General features: G+C 48.5%; 1 protein-coding gene and 1 non-coding gene across 4 annotated transcripts in view; both read right to left on the minus strand.

Annotated features, from left to right (window-relative positions):
- Positions 1–17,918, minus strand: part of CMTM7 (CKLF like MARVEL transmembrane domain containing 7) — a 124,379-nt gene extending 106,461 nt beyond the window's left edge. Inside the window, exon 1 of one of the 3 annotated variants that reach the window (XR_003507716.1) lies at positions 17,709–17,916. Coding sequence is in view for 2 of the 3 variants with exons in the window: in XM_027522269.1 (XP_027378070.1) it covers positions 17,709–17,867 (159 nt within the window). In the remaining variant the exon portion in view is untranslated. Of the gene's footprint in view, positions 1–17,708 lie in introns of all 3 variants that reach the window. The other 2 variants (XM_027522269.1, XM_027522270.1) reach the window with 2 other exon arrangements.
- Positions 1,737–1,809, minus strand: TRNAG-UCC. Its single transcript has one exon. It is a non-coding gene; the product is annotated as a tRNA-Gly (tRNA).

A 17,918-nucleotide genomic window follows, 5' to 3' on the forward strand; every position in this document is an offset into this window, starting at 1 on the left:
TTGGTAAAGAAAATCTTCTTTCATTCATTCAAGGAAAAAAAAAAAAAAAAAGATTCTGAATGGACACAAGAGAACAGATTTGTGGATGCCGGGGGGAGGGGGTGGGGGAGATGGAGTGGGGGGCTGGGGTTAGCAGGTGTAAGCTTCTATATACAGGATGGATAAACAACAAGGTCCTACTGGATAGCACAGGAAACTATGCATAGCCTGTAAAAACCATAGTGGAAAAAAAGGTTTTTGTGTGACTGCACCCCATAGCACATGGGATCTTAGATCCCCAACTCGGGATAGAACTCAGGCCTCCTGCACTGGAAGTACAGGGTCTTTACCAATGGACCTCTGGGGAAGTCCCAAGGAAAAGAGCATTTTTTAAAAAAGAACGTATATATGTGTATAACTGTTGTACAGCAGTAATGAATACAACATTGTAAGTCAACTATTGTAGCTGTTGTATGGTCGTTCAGTCATGTCCAACTCTTGCGACCCCAGAGACTGTGGCCCACCAGGCTCCTCCATCCATGGGATTTTCCAGCCCAAGAATACTGGAAAGGGTTGCCATTTCCTTTCCCAGGGAATCTTCCCAATGAAGGGATCGAACCCACGTCTCCTGCATTGACAAGTGGAGTCTTTACCACTGAGTTACCCGGGAAGCCCCAAATCAACTATACTTTCATTAAAAAAAATTTTTTTAAAGCTAAAACAAACAGCAACAACAAAGATTTTGAGTGCTTTCTAATCCCAGGCAACCCGCGGCAACCCAGGCAGGATGGCCACTGCCCCCTTGCGGTTCAGTCGAGTCCTGGTGGAGAAGACCACCACCACTTCTGATGAAGAAGTAAGAAAGGGGATTTCAGATGAAGAACTGCTGGGAAGAAAGCAGAACTGAGCTACAGGACAGGGTGATGGGGGCAGCAGTCGGGTGGAATCAGCGGGCAGGGGTGGGTGGGGGGACTACCTTGGAGGGGGTGTTGGGAAAGATCCTTCCCAGGCTGGAGGGGGCGGGGTTAGGGAGGGGAAGCCCTTAGGGAGGGGAAGCAGGCTATTTATAGGCCCCGGGATTGTTTCCAATTCCTTATCTTTAAATATGCAATCTAGGGCTTGGAGTCCCCTGCATTCAACTGACTTTGAAAAAAAGAGTGGAGGATCCTGCCTCTGCAGAGCCTCAAACAGGAAGTAACCAACAGCCCTTCTCGCTCACTCCATTGGTGACAACGAGCTGCCTCTGCACGGCTATCGACCAGAAACCAGCCTGCAGCCCGGGAGAAGCAGCCTGGGTTTGGGGAAACTGCTAAATACCTGTGCCGGACTCCATATCTGACGGTGTAATCACTATGGACTCGGGTGCTTGGCTGAAAATATGAAAAATAATAGTCTGGAAAATCCCATGGACAGAGAAGCCTGGTAGGCTGCAGTCCATGGGGTTGCGAAGAGTCGGACACGACTGAGTGACTTCACTTTCACTTTTCACTTTCATGCATTGGAGAAGGAAATGGCAACCCACTCCAGTGTTCTTGCCTGGAGAATCCCAGGGACTGGGGAGCCTGGTGGGCTGCCCTCTGTGGGGTTGCACAGAGTCAGACACGACTGAAGCGACTTAGTAGTAGTAGTAGTAGTAGAGGATAGGGCCATTGCTGAGCGTTAAGTGAGGTAATTCAGGCAAGTTCACAGAACAGGACGTGGTGGGTGATAATCCCTCAAGCAATTTTAGCCACTCTTCTAAGAATGCCACCTTTAAGTTCCCCAACCAGGGATCGAACCTGTGCCCTCTGCATTGGAAGCACAGAGTCTTAACCACTGGACCACCAGGGAAGTCCCCTAAGGATGTTATCTTTGAGCTAAGCTGTTGTGTTTTATTATTAATAGGACATGCAATCAAGTCCAACCTGAACTATTAACTCTGCATAGGAAGTCTGCAAAGGGGACTTTTGTGAAAACAGAAGTAGGAAAATGGAGGTAAGGTCACCGTGATCCAAATACATGTTCTTCCCTTTCTGTCTCTCCTGCCTCCGTGGTGGCTACGGAACACGGGGAGTCAGAGGGTCCTTCCACACAGACTTGAACATCCAGTGAGAGGGCTGCTCTGTCCTGGACTCCTCACGAATGTCAAAGTCATGCAAAACAAGACAGACCATTCCAGACTGAAGAGACTGCGGAGACACAATCATTGAAGGCAACGCTAGACCAAAGAAAGGATGCTAGTGGTCAGCTGGTGAAACCTGAATACGGCAGCGAGATTAGATGCCACAGAACTGATGTCACAGACCTCTTGAAAGAGCGAACTACACAGCGCTTTGTAAGAGAAGGGCCTTCTTGGGAAACGTGCACTCAAGCAGTGGGGACAAAGAGCACTGTGTCTTCCGGCCAGTCGTTCGCGTCATTCGCTCTCTCCGCAGGCCTCCCTGCTCCCTGAGACACAGCAATGCTGAAATTAGGCCACCAATAACCCTACCATGGCCTCCACTCGTTCAAGTGAAAGGAGGGGTCGCACGTCTCTCACTTTAAATCAAAAGCTAGAAATGATTAAGCTTAGTGAGGAAGGCATGTCAAGCCCAAGCAGACTGAAAGTTCGGCCTCTGGCGCCAAAAGTTAGCCAAGTTGTGAATGCAAAGGGAACATTCTTGAAGGAAATGAAAAGTGCTGCTCCAGCAAAAAAAAAAGTAATGATAAGAAAGCAAAATGGCCTTATTGCTGATGTGGAGAAAGCTTCAGCGGCCTGGATAGCAGACCAAACCAGCCACAGCATTCCCTTAAGCCAATACCGAATCCAGAGCCAGGCCCTAACTCTCCTCATTCCAGGAAGGCTGAGAGAGGTGAGGAAGCTGCAGAAGAAAAGTTTGAAGTTGGCAGAGGTTGGTTCATGAAATTGAAGCAAAGAAGCCGTCTCCTTAATATCAGAGTGCAAGGTGAAGAAAGTGCAGATGCTGAGCTGCAGCAAGTTCTCCAGAACTAGTTAAGAGAATTCACTAGTTAAGATAATTTCACAAAGGGGAAAACACTATAAAACAAGTTCTCAGTGTAGACAAATACCCTTCTACTGGAAGAAGATAAGATAGCAGGCTTCCCAGGTGGCTCAGTGGTATAGAATCCACCTGCCAATGCAGGAGATGCAGGTTCGATCCCTGGGTTGGAAAGATCCCTGGAGAAGGAAATGGCAACCCACTCCAGTATTCTTGCCTGGAGAATCCCATGGACCGAGGAGCCTGGCAGGCTACAGTCCATGGGGTAGCAAAAGTCGGACGTGAATGAGGACGCATGAAGGGAAGAAGGTGCTCTATAGGACTTTCATAGCTGGAGACAAAGTCAAGGCCTGGCTTCAAAGGACAGGCTGATTTTCTTGTTTTGGGCTATTGCAATGTTAAATGGTTATTTACCATTCCAAAAATCCTGCTGCCCTTAAGAATTATGCTAAATCTACCCTGCCTACACTCTCAAAATGGAACAACAAAGCCTGGATGACGGCACATTCTGTTTACAACACTGTTTATTAAATATTTTAAGACCTACTGCTCTGAAAAAGGACTACTTTCAAAATCTGACCACTCATTGACAAGGCATCTGGTCATCCAAGATCTCTGATGGAGATGTACAAAGTCAATGTTATCATGCTGGCTAACACAACAGTCATTCTGCAGCTCACGGATCATTTCAACTTTCAAGTCTTATTATTTAATAAATTCATTTTGTAAGGCTACATAGCTGGGCGCTATGGTGGTAAAGAATCTGCCTGCCAATGCAGGAAACATAAGAGACATGGTTTGATCCTTGGGTCAGGAAGATCCCCTGGAGGAGGGCATGGCAACCCACTCCAGTATTCTTGCCTACAGAATCCCACAGACAGAGGAGCCTGGCGGGCTAAGTCCATAGGGTCACAAATATTAGGACACGACTGAAGCGACTTACCACACAACACAACATTCATTCTGCAGCCCATGGATCAAGGAGTCGTTTCAACTTCCAAGTCTTACTATTTAATAAATACATTTTGTAACGCTACATAGTTGCCATAGACAGGGGTTCCTCTAATGGATCTGGACAAAGTTAACTGAAAACCTCTGGAAAGGATCCACCATTGTCGCTGCCGTGAAGAAAATTCATAATTCACATGAAGAGGTCAAGATATCAACATTAACAGGAATTTTGAAGAAGTTGAGTTTAACCCCCATAGATGATTTCGAGGGGTTTCAAGACTTCAGGAGAGGAAGTAACTGCAGATGTGGTAGAAACAGCGAGAGAACTAGAATTAGAAGAAGACCCTGAAGATGGGAATGAATCGCTGCCTCTCCTGATAAAGCTTGAGTGGATGAGAAGTCGCTTCTTACGGATGAGCCAAGGAAGTGGTGTCTTGAGACAGAGTTGTGAAGTTTGTTGGTGAAAATGTTACGAAGTTTGCTGAAATAACAACAAAGGACTTAGAATACTAGGTAAACTTAGGTGCTAACGCAGTGGCAGGGTTTGAAAGCACTGACTCCAATTTTGAAAGAAGTTCTCCACTGTTTGATCAAGTGCTGCCAAACGGCACTGCAGGCTGCAGAGAAGTCGTTCACGCGAGGAAGAGCCAATCTATGCGGCAAACTTTGCCAGTGTCCTATTTTAAGGAATTGCCATAGGTGCCCCGACCTTCAGCAATAACCACCCTGATCGGCCAGCAGTCATCGAATACCAAGGCCAGATCCTCTAGTAGCAAAAAGACAAAGACACATGAAGGCTCAGATGATGGTTAGCATTTTTTTTAGCAATAGCATATTTTTCAATTAAGGTGTGTACATTTTTTAGACATAATGCTATTGCAGAGGTAACAGACTACAATTAGTACAAACATAATTTTTATTTAACACTGGGAAGCCAAACAATTCATATGTCTCATTTTACTGTGATACTCACTTTATCGTGGTGGCCTGGAACCAAACGTACACAGCAAACTGTGACAGCAGACTTTCCATGAGCAAGAAGACGCCATCAGGTTTAGGGGACGCATATTACAATGCAGGGTGTTTTTTTCAGCCACACCCAGAGGCACGTGGGATCTTAACTCCCCAGTCAGGGATTGAACTCATGCCCCCTGCATTGGCAGGTGGAGTCTTAACCACTGGACCACCAGGGAAGTCCCTACACTGCAGTTTTGCTTTGAGTTACAATGTTGTGTTCATTCCTGCTGTATACACTGCAGTTTTTCCTCTCCTCAAAGTGGCAGTCAGTAAACACTCTCCATAATGACTGACACTTGAGGACCCTTGGAAAACCAATGTCACATTATCAACAACAAGGTCAGTGGTGCTTCTTTTTACCTTTCCCGTGTGAAACTCACAACAAACATGATATAGCAGTAAGGCCCCCAAATCTGAAATCATTAGGTCCCTCCAAGGAGTTAAAACAGATATGGTCAAGTTATTTATACCACCATGATACTGCTCACAATTCTTTCCTGAAAGGTTACAGAAATAATTTTGGTTCCTACTGATTTTATTTTTTCATTCAGTAAATATTGATTTGTTTTCATCTCCCCTTGTTTCAAATGAGAGTTGAACACAAAAATAATAAAACTGCTTAAGTGAACAGCAGAAAGTAACATCCGAATTCGGTGCAGACTGGCCTTGCAGATCCAGGGTGTGCCCCAGGGAAGAATACTGATAAACCAGTTCTGCAGGAGGAGGGAGGCTTCGGTCAGATTTGCCTGTCCCCAGAGCACACCAGCTTAGAGCCTCGGCAGAGATCAACCAGAGGAAAGGCCATTCATTCCAAAGGCTCCTGAGAAACACAGGCAGGCGCTATTCCACAGGTTCCCTGCTCCACTGAAAGTGAGTGAAAAGTCAAAGTGAAAGTCACTCCCAAATCGCTCAGTCGTGTCCAACTGTTTTAGACCCCTCATGGATTACACAGTCCATGGAATTCTCCAGGCCAGAATACTGGAGTGGGTAGCCTTTCCCTTCTCCAGGAGATCTTCCCAACCCAGGGATCGAACTCAGGTCTCCAGCACTGCAGGCAGATTCCTTACCAGCTGAGACCCCAGGGAAGCCCAAGAATACTGGAGTGGGTAGCCTGTCCCTTCTCCAGAGGATCTTCCTGACTCAGGAGTCAAACGGGGGTCTCCTGCGTTGCAGGCAGATTCTTTACCAACTGAGTCACCAGGAAGCCCCCTACTCCACTGGGCTCCCCTTTATCAGGCCAGTGTACACATCCCAGCTACCACACCCGCAACCTTCTAAAGATTTTCCTTGCACAGTGGGAGCTGTCTGGCTCACAGGCCCCCCATCCCGAGTTTATCGACTCCCCTTCTCTGGTCTGTGGCCAATGAACAGAACAAAAGCCTAGGTCCACTGCCCCAAATGGGAGCACCTCTTTGGGGCAGCTCACTCTCCAGAGCTCCCGGCAAGATCAGGCTGAGGCTAGACTTCTCAGACCCATGGTCTAGTCCTCCCCTGCCCTTGACTGCAGCCCTCACTCAGGCAATTTCTGCAGTACTACTTAGCCATAATAAGGCGCGAGACTGTGCCATATGCAGACACATGGAGGAAACCAGAGACGGTCAAACAGAGTGAATGAAGTAAATCAGAAAGCAAAAAACAAATACTGTATGTTAATGCATATATGTGGAATCTAGAAAGAAAAGGTAGAGGTGATCTTATTTGCAAAGCAGAAACGGAGACACAGACGCAGAGAACCAGAGCGTGGACACCAAGGGGGAAGGGAGAGTGGGATGGACTGGGAGACTGGGATCGACAAATATACACTGGCGTGTATACAACAGATGACTGATGACCTCGGTGCTCCGTGGTGACCTACATGGGAAGGAAATCAAAAACAGAGGGGTGTATGTACACATGTAGCTGATTCACCTTGCTATACGGCAGAAACTAGCGCACCATTGTAGAGCAACTATACTCCAGTAGAAAGAAATATTATTAAATAAATAAAAGAATCCCCATTTCTAGCTCTATTTTTAAGAAGCTTGACTTCAACACTCCCTGTGATGGATTCTGGGAAATTCTAACAATGCTGATCACACAGGTCTGCTTGTTCTCCAGATGTTTCTGGTCCTTAACATCTTAAATCAAGTCAAGTAGGAGTCTAGAGAGCTTGAACTATGAACCCTGAGCACCAAGTAGAGCCTCTCAATGACAATGGATGCGGAAGACCTCTGACACCCCCTGGGAGGAGATCACAGGAGATGTTTGTGATTCTGAGTTACAGAACAGACGAAAAAATGTCCAAGGGCAGGCAACAGCTAGCGGGCCTAGGAATTCCACCTTTAGGGATTTCTCCTTCTGAGAATCTTGTACACACAGAGAACTATGATATGTAAAATGGTATCCACTACAGCACTGCGACATAACAAAAGATGGGAAATAACATAAGTGCCCATCAGTCGGGGATTGGTTAAAAAACAATATGGTCAATCCATTCTCTGGGACACAACGCAGCTGTTATTGGAACATGAGGAGAATGAGAACATTCTGCATGCGTACAGAATGATGGAAAGCCAATGGAGAGAGACACACACACACACACACACACACACACACAGAAACATAAAATATTAATAACTCCTAATGACATGCAGGGAGAAGGCAATGGCACCCCACTCCAGTACTCTTGCCTGGAAAATCCCATGGATGGAAGAGCCTGGTAGGCTGCAGTCCATGGGGTCACCGAGAGTCAGACGTGACTGAGCGACTTCACTTTCACTTTTCACTTTCATGCATCGGAGAAGGAAATGGCAACCCACTCCAGTGTTCTTGCCTGGAGAATCCCAGGGACGGGGGAGTCTGGTAGGCTGCCGTCCATGAGGTCACACAGAGTCGGACACGACTGAAGTGACTTAGCAGTAGCAATGACATACAAGAAAACAGTTATCACTGGGAGCCTCCAGGAAGGAAATGTGGAAACTGAAAGAGTTTATGCACTTTTAAAATCTTGATCATGTGAATGTTATTTACTTAAAAACAGGAAATACATTTTTAACAATTGTACAACCACAGTTACCGTGAGCATCAGCATTTTCATTTTTTAGAATGGCTCTAGGAAAGACCCTGGAGGACAGTGAGACTGCCAGGCGGTGGAGGCCATTCTTCTGCACAGAAGGTATTTAAACTCCCCACACAGTCTCCTCATCTGTAAAGTGGAAATACCGCTGTAAGAAATAGCAAAGGAGATGTGATGTCATTCCCATGGTTATGTCACATTCGGGGGTGAAGGGATGCTGCAGAGGTAAGTAATTAAAGCTCCAAATCAGTTGACTCTGAGTTGATCAAAAGGATGTTATCTTCAAGAGAAAATCCCTCAGTCGAGTCTGATTCTTTGCAACCCCATGGACTGTAGTCCGCCAGCCTCCGTCCATGGGATTTCCCAGGCAAGAGTACTGGAGTAGGTTGCCATTTCCTTCTCCAGGGGATCTTCCCGACCCAGGGACTGAACCGGGGTCTACCAGCATTATAGGCAGATGCTTTACCGTCTGAGCCACCAAGGAAGATCTGAACCCGGGTCCTAACGATGAGTGAATTCTTGGCTTTTAAAGCATTTAGCACAATGCCCAGAGCAAGGATTCCAACCAACAGATTGACTGCACAAGAATTAAAAGACATATGACCACAGCCCAGATAAAAACTTATGGCCACTGTAAGGACTTTTTTGGTGGTCTAAGTGGTTAAGAATCTGCCTTGCAATGTGGGGAACATGGGTTCGATCCCTGTCTGGGAATTAAGATCCCAGATGCTGTAGGGTAAGCCCATGTGCCACAACAGAGATCCCACAAGCCATAACCAAGATCCAATGCAGCCAAATAAAGTAAATATATTTTTTAAATGGCCACTGTACCTCCTGCCTCCTGCACAGCTGTTGACCCTCTACTCCCCAGCCTTTCTTGCTAAGGAGCAGCCATGAAAACACCAGATCTGATGCAGGAGACACGGGTTTCTGTGGGTGTATGAGATATCTCCTGCTGCCTAACAAATTACCCCAAGTAGGTAGCTTAAACTGATATTCATTTAAAATCTCACAGTTTTCAGCAGTTGGGAGCTCTGGCTAGAGTCTTCTGCTCAGGGTCTCACGAGGCTGCAATCGAGGTGGGGGCCTGCCTGGGGTTTCCTTTGAGGCTTGGAGTTTTCAACCACGCTCACGTGCTGTTCCAACTATGGGATCCTATTTTCTGGTTGATTTCAGCTCAGAGTTGCTCTCAGCTTCTAGACACGACCCATAGCTGCGCCCCATGTGGCCCTCTGCTGGGCCCAGCAAGGCAGGTTAGTTCTCCAGGGTCAGCAAGAGAATCTGTCCCTTTGGGAAGATCCAGTATCTTTCTTAAGGACTGTCACCTGATTAAGCCAGGCTGATGGCTCAGATGGTAAAGAATCCACCTGCAATGCACAAGACCCGGGTTCAATCCCTGAATGGGAAAGCTCCCCTGGAGAAGGGAATGACTACCCATTGCAGTATTCTTGCCTGGAGAATCTCATAGACAGAGGAGCCTGGAGGGCTACAGTCCATGGGGTCGAAAAGAGTTGGACGTGACTGAGGGACTTTCACCTGAATATAACGTCCTTTTGATCAACTCAGAATCAACTGACTTGGAGCTTGAATTACATCTGCAGCATCCCTTCGCCCAGGCACAAGACATAACCATGGGAATGACATCACATCTCCTTTGCTATTCCTTAATGGTTAGAAAAAGTCGAAGGTTCCGTCCACACTTGAGAGGATGGAATTGCATTGGGTGTGACTCATGGGATGAGACATCACTTTGCCAACAAAAGTCCATCTCATCAAAGCTATGGTTTTTCCAGTAGTTATATATGGATGTGAGAGTTCGACTGTAAAGAAGGCTGAGTGCCGAAGAACTGATGCTTTAGAACTGTGGCGTTGGAAAAGACTCTTGAGAGTCCCTTGGACTGCAAGGAGATCCAACCAGTCCATCCTAAAGGAAATCAGTCCTGAATATTCATTGAAGGACTGATGCTGAAGCTGAAGCTCCAAAACTTTGACAACTTGATTCGAAGAGCTGACTCATTTGAAAAGATGCTGATGCTGGGAAAGATTGAAGGCAGGAGGAGAAGGGGATGACAGAGGATGAGATGGTTGGATGGCATCATCGACTCGATGGACATGAGTTTAAGCAAGCTCCGGGAGTTGGTGATGGACAGGGAAGCCTGGCGTGCTGCAGCCCATGGGGTCACAAAGAGTCAGACGTGACTGAGTGACTGAACAACAAAGTGACTCACGGGAGGGGTCCCCCTAGGGTGTGTCAGCCACAGAGTGGGAGCCCGGGAGCCTGTCTGCCACGCACAGAGAGACAGTACACCGTGGGGGAAAGGGTTAGACCATGGCACTTAGGTTCCCATGCTGGCTCCAGAAATTAATAGAATTTTCCAACCTTGTGCAAGTGACAAAATCTCTCAGCCTTCATTCAATCAAAAGAAGGGGGAAATAATTAACGAATAGTCATTAAGGATTAGCCAAAGGGAAACTGCATGTGAAATTGCCTGACATGACAAAGCAGAAACCTGAACTTTAGTTCTTCTCTTGGGAGGAACTTAGGACATAACACAAGGATGATACTAATGATTTAACTTTTTTTTTTTTTGCCACTCCGTGTGGCACGCAGAATCTTAGTTCTCTGACCAGGGAGCCAGGGAAGTCCTACTAATGGTTCCCTCTTAAGCCTTCCAGAGGCCCAGAGAGAAAAACGTGAAATGCTTTCTAAAGTAGGCACACTCTGTCTGCCCTATACCCCAGGGAGGGATTTTCCCCACTCGGCTGAGTTCATTTCTGGCAAAAGGTGAAACTGTCACCAGCGCCTGCTGGCACGTCTCAGAGCACCTCCTTCTAAATCTGCGACTGCCTGTCAACCAAAGAGGAGCCGGGCGGGGGGGGGGGGGGGGGGGGGGGGTCCTCTAACCAAATAATGGACTCGTATGTAGTTACCACAGCATCCTCCCCAGGTAAGCTGTAATGACATGAGGGGACTTCCTAGGTGGTCTAGAGGCTAAGACTCTGCACTACCAAGGCAGGGGGCCTGGGTTCAATCCCCGGTCTGGGAACTAGCTCCCCATGCTGCAACTAAAGATCTTGCATGCTGCAAAGAAGATTGAAGATGCGTGTGCTACAACTAAGACCCAGTACGGCCAAATAAATACGTAATTAGGAAAAAAAAAAAAGGTTTAAAGACATGGGAAACTCTTCATGGCATATTGATAATGAAAAAAAGTGACTCCAGGTTGTCCTTTTACGAGTTCAGGATCTAGACTCAAACTGCCCCAAATGCAGCTTCATTATTTATGGCTTTGTGATTTTGGGCAAGTTACCAAATTTCTCTCCGTTTCCTCATCTGTAAGATGCAGATAATTATAGGAACTAACTATTTTGAGGACTGAATAAGCCCACACATGTAAAACACCTAGCCCAGTCATTGTCACCTAACAGGAACTCACTGTATGATAAACGCTATTATTTCTATTATTATTAGCTAAGTATCACTTTCATCATATGAGAGAAAAAGTTTTAAAAAGACTTCCCTTTAAACAATACTAGCATTGTTGCCGTCTCCCTAGGGGAATAAAGAGAACCTAAAAGGAAGAAATGAGCAAAAAGGTATGGAGGTCATGCTCTCTTTAGTTACTCTCTCTGCATTTCAGAAGGTCCAATTTACTCTGTGCCCAAAAGCATTTATTTAATTTCTCCTCTCCCTTTCCTATTCCCTTCTGAATTCCCTTCACTGTCTCTACCTCCACCCGTTTTACTCTGAAAATTTCACAGTAATCTTTTCTGTGGGTAATGTGTGGCAACCACTTTCCAGACAATTTCTCTCTTTCTCTATCAATGAATCTGTCCACCTATTTCTTTAAAGGGAAAAGGCTGCCCCAGGGAAAGGAAGAGCCTTGTCACTGCCAAGTAAAACACAGACCAGGTAAAAGGCTTTCTCAGCAGGAGGTTGACCGCTGCTGGTCCAGAGGATGGGGCTGTGCTGGGAAGAGGTCCCCTTCTCCTTGCGAGCCCTCATCTCTCAGGAAGGCTAGGGGATGGAGGGCTGGCAGCCAGCGCCAGGCCCTGAGCCAGGCCCCCAGTGCCAGGGGGTTGCTAAGAACCCGATAGAGGAATGCCTGGGAGTGAGCAGCGGGCAAAGAAACTTCTGAGCCAAACTGGTGACAAAGGAGGACAGCATGAGGCAGGCGGAGGGTCACCGGGAGGCTCCCGGGCAGCAGGCCTGGGCTGGTGCCGCGGGCAGATGGCAGGGCGAGGAAACAGATGGGCGGCCAGAGGCCCCAGGCAGGAAGCGTCAGCCTGGAGAGCGGGGGATGAGCCTGGGAGGAAGGGAGGAAAGAACTGAAACGAATGTGCTGACCCACACAGGGCGGTCTCGGAATGTCCTGGAGGGTGTCCTGGAGTGTCTCCAGGATCCACTGTGATGCCAGGGACCCTGTGCGACTGTCTGGACTCACGTGGGAACACGCACAGCCCCCAAATCCCCACCCTCATCCCCCAGCCTGGTGGATCCTTTCAGCTGCTGTTTTCATCAGGACCCTCTCCTCTGGCCAGGGGCTCCTGATTGGGGTGCGGACAGTTATTTGGGGTGCCCTGAAGGGGAATTCTTGCCAGTAGTTAGGAAATCCACATCATCTGCAGCCTGAATAAACAAATCCTCACACCCATGGGGTGTTGTCATCCTTCCGATGTACGTGGAGGCTGTTGCCATTGCTTAAACACATCTGCCTTTCAAAGTACTTGATGGAAAGAGGGACTTCTCTGGTGGGTCAGTGGTTAAGACTTTGCCTTCCAATATTGAGGGATGTGGGTTTGATCCCTGGTCGGGGAACTAAGATCCCACAGGCCTCCAAACATAAGAAACAGAAGCAACACTGTAACAAATTCCATAAAGACTTCAGAAACGGTCCACGTCAAAAGCAGGTGATAAAAGACAGAGGCTGCAGTGGACATGACACAGTTCTTGTTTCATTCTGGACATACAGATTTCTCCAAGACCTCTTGCTTTTGAAAAGGACACGTGACTACTCTGACCAACGGTATCACCCTTGAGCCAAAGAATTAAAAAAGAGATATTTTCATACCAGCAACCAATGACTGATGTAAAACGCCGAAGAAATAAATCTTTTTTTATGAAGCTCTTAATAAAATAAAATAAAACCCTTATAAAGTCTTCTAGTCCACCTGTTTCTTTTCTAACCCATCAGACACTGAAAATAAGACTGTGACTTAAAAAATTATTACTACAACATTTGGCTCCTGGAAATTTCTGGATGATACAGAGACAACCATTGATTTCTGGACGTTAACAAGGCTAGAGAGTTGTTTAAGGCCCGCACGTTCAGCAGGGCAAGCCGCACTCCATCTCTCTCTCTGTGAAAGGTCATAAGGAAGTATTAATGGCTTTGCACGCCAAAACTTCTCTGCAGGGCAGTTCATCACTGTCTTGTTCATCAACAGGCAGAACCAAAAGCTCCTCGAGCCACAAAAAAAGGGGAGGGGGCTGGTCACACAAACCATGGTACATTCATAACTGGCTGCAAACACACTGTTGAAAACCTCATTGCGTGCAAACCTTAGGTGACATGAGAAATCATCCATCACCTGTTAAGCAGATAAAACCACTTTACAAACTCTAGCGTGTCATCCTACTTTTGTAAAAATAAGACAAAACCAACAACTGCAAATTGTATGTCGCCTATGAAATAGTGTAAAATTTTACTTTCAATATTAAACCCAGGGGGAGAGGGAGTGGGAGGCTCTAGTTTTTTCTCGGTTTCCCGAAGTTTCTACAATGAACAAGTATTACTTCTGTTATCAGGAATAAAGCCTGTAAGTGATGTCTTATTATTTTTACTTGTTTGACCATTGATGGACAGCAGCTTCTTGTTGTTGGGTTGGGACTGGGCTGGGGTGAAAGACTTTTTTCTGGCTAGGTCGGGTCTTAGTTGTGTCATATGGGATCTCGTTCCCTGACTAAGGATTGAAGCCAGGCCCCCTGCACTGAGAACTCGGAGTATTAGCCACTGGACCACCAGGGAAGTCCCAAGGGGTCAAAAACTCTTGACATGAGGTTCTTTGCTGCCCTCAACCCTCCAGCTGCCACGAAACAGGGCGTGGGAGTGCCGGCTGCATTTGGGAACCTAACTGGGGCTCCTCCTTCCACACAAACCTGAGACAGAACATGAAGGGTGAGCCATTCTGGGCTATGCTTGCTCATTCTCCACTAACAGGTCTTTTCATGGTTATATCAGAGGCTGTGGTCCCCCACCGTCTAACTCCATCTGAGATGTGGGCTGTGAATACCCAAGGGAAGCCTGTACTTGCCCCCAACTCCTGGAAAGTCTTTAGGAAGCCAGAAAAACTCAGGCACTCTCCCCAGACTCTCACACCCACTTAGTCTCCTTCAACAGTATTCCTGATAACACCTCTCTTTAGGATAGTTAAATACTTGCAATGCCTTCGTTACTTTGTTGAAATGAATGAAACACATCCTGAATACGATCCTAATCCCAGTGACAGCCAACAGACAATTTCCATGAAGTTCCAAAATGACCCTAGAGGGCTGTGCAGTCCCAGGTTGAGAACCATCGCTTCGATTGATACTGATGATTACTTCCCGGATAATCTTAGAACAAGCACCGTATTCTCAGCACACTCTGGCAGACCCTGGAAGGGCTAGTCCTGGCATATTTCTCCAGACTCACTCACACCATTCCCAGCCTTGTTGCCTTCCCTCCAACCATCATCACTCCTCCTTCCTCTAGTCACTGAGCCCCTGTCTGTGCTCTTCCTTCTTCTGGTTATGCTGTTCCCTCATCCTCCAAATATCCCTTCCACAGAAAAGCCCTTTCTTACCTCCCCGACAGGGTAGGCCTCCCAGTTAATTCCCTGTGGCAGGGGTCCCCAACCTCTGGGATCTGATGCCTGATGATCTGAGATGGAGCTGATGTAATAATAATAGAAATAAAGTGCACAATATATGTAATGGACTTGAATCATCCTGAACCATCCCCCGCCTTCAGTCCATGGAAAAACTGTCTTCCATGAAACTGGTGCCTGGTGCCAAAAGGCTGGGGACTGCTGCTCTATGGGCCTCTCCTTCGTAACTTTTGTCCCCGTGTACAATTTTATATTGAAAACCACTCAATGTTTATTTTCCCAATTACACTATAAAGAGGTCAGGGGCTGACCCCTTGTTCACTGGGCCTTCCACACTGTCCTAGCATACAGCAGGTGCTCTATATTTACTGAGTAAATAAAGGAACCTTCTAGGAATTCTCTGGTGGTCCAGTAGTTAGAACTCGGGGCTCTCACTGCCGAGTGCCTGGGTTCAATCCCTGATTAAGGAACTAAGATCCCACAAGCTGCACAGCGTGACTGAAAATAAAATTAAAAAAAAAAAAGGAAGCTTCTGGAAGACACTTAGATTTCCATCTTCACTGCTTATTAAACTACATTCTGATTCTCCTTCCCTATTATGGTTCTGCAAATGTCACAGTCTCTGCTGAAAGGCTCTATCTTGTGAACGGCTGTACTCCACAGGCTTGGCTTACACAGAAGTAAGGACAGAGCAGATGCTCAGTAAGAGAGATAAACCAATTTCTAAATGTCAGGAAGAACTGCCCAACACTGGCCCTCATCTCACGCTGTCTCCTTCCTTTCTGTGTCCCCCCTCCCTAGAATCACCGGAATAAAGTCACTGGGAGGCCAACAGGGCATGCCCAGCCCGACACACCCACACTCAACTCTCAAGATTCAACTCAAATGTCACCTTAATCTTCCCTCCATCCTTCCTTCCTTATGCGGGCAACCACAGATCTTTCATCACCTCAACCAGGCAGTTTGGGGACAAGTCTGTCTTCTCAGCAAAACCACAGAATCCTTGAGGGCAAGGGCTTTGTTACAGCCATCTATTTCCGGAGAAAGAGAGGTGAACACAGCACTCACCGAAGTCTGATGAACAAACAAAATGATAAGGAGTGCTGGTGGAGCCCCAGGCAAGGCCCTCTGGATGCCTGCAGGGCCCAGGGCACTCCTTCCAGCTCAGGCCCCTCAAGGACACAGATGATGCCAGGAGGCCCAGCTCTAGCTCACACTCTGTGAGGATCCAGATGGACAAAGCCTTCCTCGGGTAGAGGATTTGGGGGGATGCCCAAAGAAGAGGAGAAGGAGGAGGAGATCAGCCCTAAATGGTCTCTGTGTAGTTATATGACCATGGCAACAGCAACTTCACGCCCAGGGGGTCTGCTCAAACCAGCCTGCATCCATAGGGCAGTTCCCAGGGAAGGAAGAAGGTGTAAGAACCCTCTGGGCACACAGAGATGCAATTCTCCAAATCTCTGTTCTCTCTGGGGCATAGGGCCATCACTGTCACCGGCAACTTGGCCCAAGGGCCAAAGGTAAGAGGCTAGTTTAGGAGCAGAATGAAGGGGTGGTTTCTCTTCTCCACTGTCTGTGTCTATTAAACTTATGGATGGCTCTGACCCCAATCTTTGTCCACTAATCTCATCATTCAGCTCCTGATACACCTTCCAAGGCTCCCATTCATCTTTCTCAAGCATGGGGAGGTAGGTAGGTCCCCTCTATTTGGCTGATCAGATCTCTTAGCCTGAATCCCCCAAAATGCCTTACTCAAAGCCAACACAGCTGTGCATGATTTATTTTGGTTAGTAGCTAAAATACTTCCACTTCCTAATTTTTAGTCCATCTAGATGCTCTTCTTTGAGAAAAGGGAACTCTTCCCTTCAGATCTGGCCTCAGCAGGAAGCCAGAGCCCCCTCCACGCGCCCTTGGCCCCAGGAGTAACGAGCTGTGGATGCCTGCGAGGCTCTCACCCACCCTGTGTCCAGGCAGCCCGGCCTCTGGGTCTGTGACCTTGTGTATAAGCCCCATCCCTCCCTCCTTTCAAAACTACCACTTTCCCCTCTACCATTCTCGCTGCAAACATTGTCAGGAGTGGAATCACAAAGAGCCCGGCCGAGCTTCCAAACACATCAGACAAATGGGAAAGGTGTTTCAGGTTTAAAAATTGTGAGGAAGAAAAACGGGAAGAGAGAGAAGAATGGGGAACAGGCGGAGCAAGGTCTGCGCTGCTGGAGGCCCCGGCCTCCGTCCCGCCAGGCTCCCTTTCCAGAGATGCCCGCTCCTCACAGAGCAGAGGCCTCCCGAGTGACCACTGCCGTCCAGCGGCCCCGAGGGCCGGCCCTCCCTTGAGTCGAGGCACAGGGCCTGGGACAGCTGCCCCAAGGGTCCCCGCACCTTTTGCCCCCGGGAAGGCCGGGCCGTGGACCCCGCGCTCGGGCGAGGCCGCTCCGATGGCAGGAAGCCCAGTGCGGGGTTTGCGAGGAAGACGCGGCGGCCAGAGAGCTGGAAGAGGTCGGCTTCCGCGGCCTGAGCGCCGCCCCCCGGCACTCCCCACCCCCTGCGCGGGTCCGAAGCGGCGCGGCCAGAGAAGAGGAAGGAAGACGCTCGGAACTTTGGCCGTGGTTTCTTACGGTCCCAGGCAGGCCGACACCACGGAGCGGCTGGAGAAACTTGGGATCCCGGAGCAGGGGCCGGGGGAGCAGGCCGGGGGGTGCGCCGAATTCCTCGCCGGAGGAAGCCCCCTCCAACTTGACTGGGGCGGCTCGCGACCCCGCCCGGGGCGCGATGCTCCTGCCGCGGGCGCGTCCCCTCCCCGGACCCTGCCCTCCGCGGTCACCCCGCGGGACCCTGGCCCGCGCCCTGGCCTCTCTTACCATCTGCGCCACCTTCAGCATCGCCGCCTGGGTGCGGGGGTAGACGGGGTCCAGCAGCCTCACCGAGGAGCTCGAGCCCAGCGGCCCCGCGCCGACCCCGTCTCCCGGGGCGCTGCCGCTGCTGCACGTGGTGCGGACGAGACCTGCTCCGTGCGACATCGCGCGGCCCTAGCCCGCGGGCCGCCTCCGCCGGCGGAGGGCAAGGGCCAG

Source organism: Bos indicus x Bos taurus, chromosome 22, assembly GCF_003369695.1.
Source record: "Bos indicus x Bos taurus breed Angus x Brahman F1 hybrid chromosome 22, Bos_hybrid_MaternalHap_v2.0, whole genome shotgun sequence".
NCBI lineage: Eukaryota > Metazoa > Chordata > Mammalia > Artiodactyla > Bovidae > Bos > Bos indicus x Bos taurus.